Source organism: Oncorhynchus nerka, linkage group LG10 (assembly GCF_034236695.1).
Source record: "Oncorhynchus nerka isolate Pitt River linkage group LG10, Oner_Uvic_2.0, whole genome shotgun sequence".
Classification (NCBI taxonomy): domain Eukaryota; kingdom Metazoa; phylum Chordata; class Actinopteri; order Salmoniformes; family Salmonidae; genus Oncorhynchus; species Oncorhynchus nerka.
This window is the reverse complement of record NC_088405.1, coordinates 101,756,705-101,758,148: the sequence shown is the minus strand read 5'-3', so window position 1 is coordinate 101,758,148 and position 1,444 is coordinate 101,756,705. Positions and strand designations below refer to the sequence as shown.

Below are 1,444 nucleotides of genomic sequence, written 5' to 3'. Positions count from 1 at the left end.
TAGCGTACATTATCATTCCCACCTGTCCATTTTTTAAAATTAATATAATACAGACAGTCATTCAACATCAACTCAATGGTTTCTCAGTGCTTCAAATAGGATAACAAGAGTTTTTCCCCAATAAGATGTTGTGTTGCCCAACAGCTGTTAACCATATAAATAACTTTTTTCTTGTATGAACGAAGTTGACAAAAAGGTTTGGATAAATATGTGTTCTAATTGATGGCGATAGCTTTAATTGATAGAGAGGCATACAAGCATAACAGAAGTTGAGATAAGAAGCGTGATTACTTAGTAGGCTAGATAAGGAGCAGTCTATCCTACCGGCGATGTCCCAAAGTTGTAGCCGGACCGTCTCCGAGTCCCAGTTCAGGACCTTCAGGGCGAAATCCACGCCGATGGTGGCTCGGTAGTTGGTGGAGTAAGTCTGATGGACATACCGCTTAATGATGGAGGTCTTCCCCACACCCAAGTCCCCGATCACCAACACCTGGAACACAGAACACAAGCAGACCCTCATCATTATCATCGTCCTCTATTAGAAATCAGTAAAAATTGTCAGAGCACAACATCACCCATCATTCTCCACTATAGGCCTAAATCACAAGACATTTAATTCAAAAATATCTATCTTATCATAATAACTTAATAAATACATAACATATAAACATGAGGTTACCTTGTACAGGTGCTCCTTCCCGGGGTTCTGCATCCCGACAGTGGAGAACAGAGGAAGTCGTTGGTTGGTCATGCCAGTTTGAGGTACTGTTCCCCCCTTAGTTTAATCATATGTTTAGAAGGAAACGGTGTGTTTGGTTCTAAATTTAGTTTTAAATAGCAGTTCCCTTTATTCTCTCCTCTCCTCTCTGCTCTTCTCTTCTCGCAAGCACACACACACACACACACACACACAAACACACACCCGGTAGGGAGGAATGCCTAGCTGCAGGGGAACATGTGACCCAGGAGCAGCAGCTCTGGTATCGCCTCGTGCCTCGGGGAGGGAGACACACGCTAGGAAGCTCGTGAGAGGCACATTCATGTTGAGATGTCATGGCTGCGTCACGGGAGATTGTAAAGAACATCATCTGGTTGTTAACCAACAATACCGGCTCTGTGACCGGCTGCCATTACGGCTCCTCTAATACAAGTAGCTTACAGTCCACTACGATCACTGTGACCGGCTGCCGTTACGGCTCCTCTAATACAAGTAGCTTACAGTCCACTACGATCACTGTGACCGGCTGCCGTTACGGCTCCTCTAATACAAGTAGCTTACAGTCCACTACGATCACTGTGACCGGCTGCCTTTACGGCTCCTCTAATACAAGTAGCTTACAGTCCACTACGATCACTGTGACCGGCTGCCATTACGGCTCCTCTAATACAAGTAGCTTACAGTCCACTACGATCACTGTGACCGGCTGCCATTACGGCTCCTCTA

At 45.4% G+C, this 1,444-nt stretch overlaps 1 protein-coding gene across 1 annotated transcript in view; it reads right to left on the bottom strand.

Annotated features, from left to right (window-relative positions):
* The window catches only part of rab38b (RAB38b, member of RAS oncogene family), a 32,136-nt gene extending 31,226 nt beyond the window's left edge, over positions 1-910 (bottom strand). The window contains exons 1-2 of the mRNA XM_029650231.2: positions 680-910; positions 325-490 (exon numbers count right to left, since the gene is read on the bottom strand). Coding sequence (XP_029506091.1) covers positions 325-490; positions 680-751 — 238 coding nt within the window. The 5' untranslated portion in view covers positions 752-910. The remainder of the gene's footprint in view (positions 1-324; positions 491-679) is intronic.
* Positions 911-1,444: the final 534 nt, after the last annotated feature.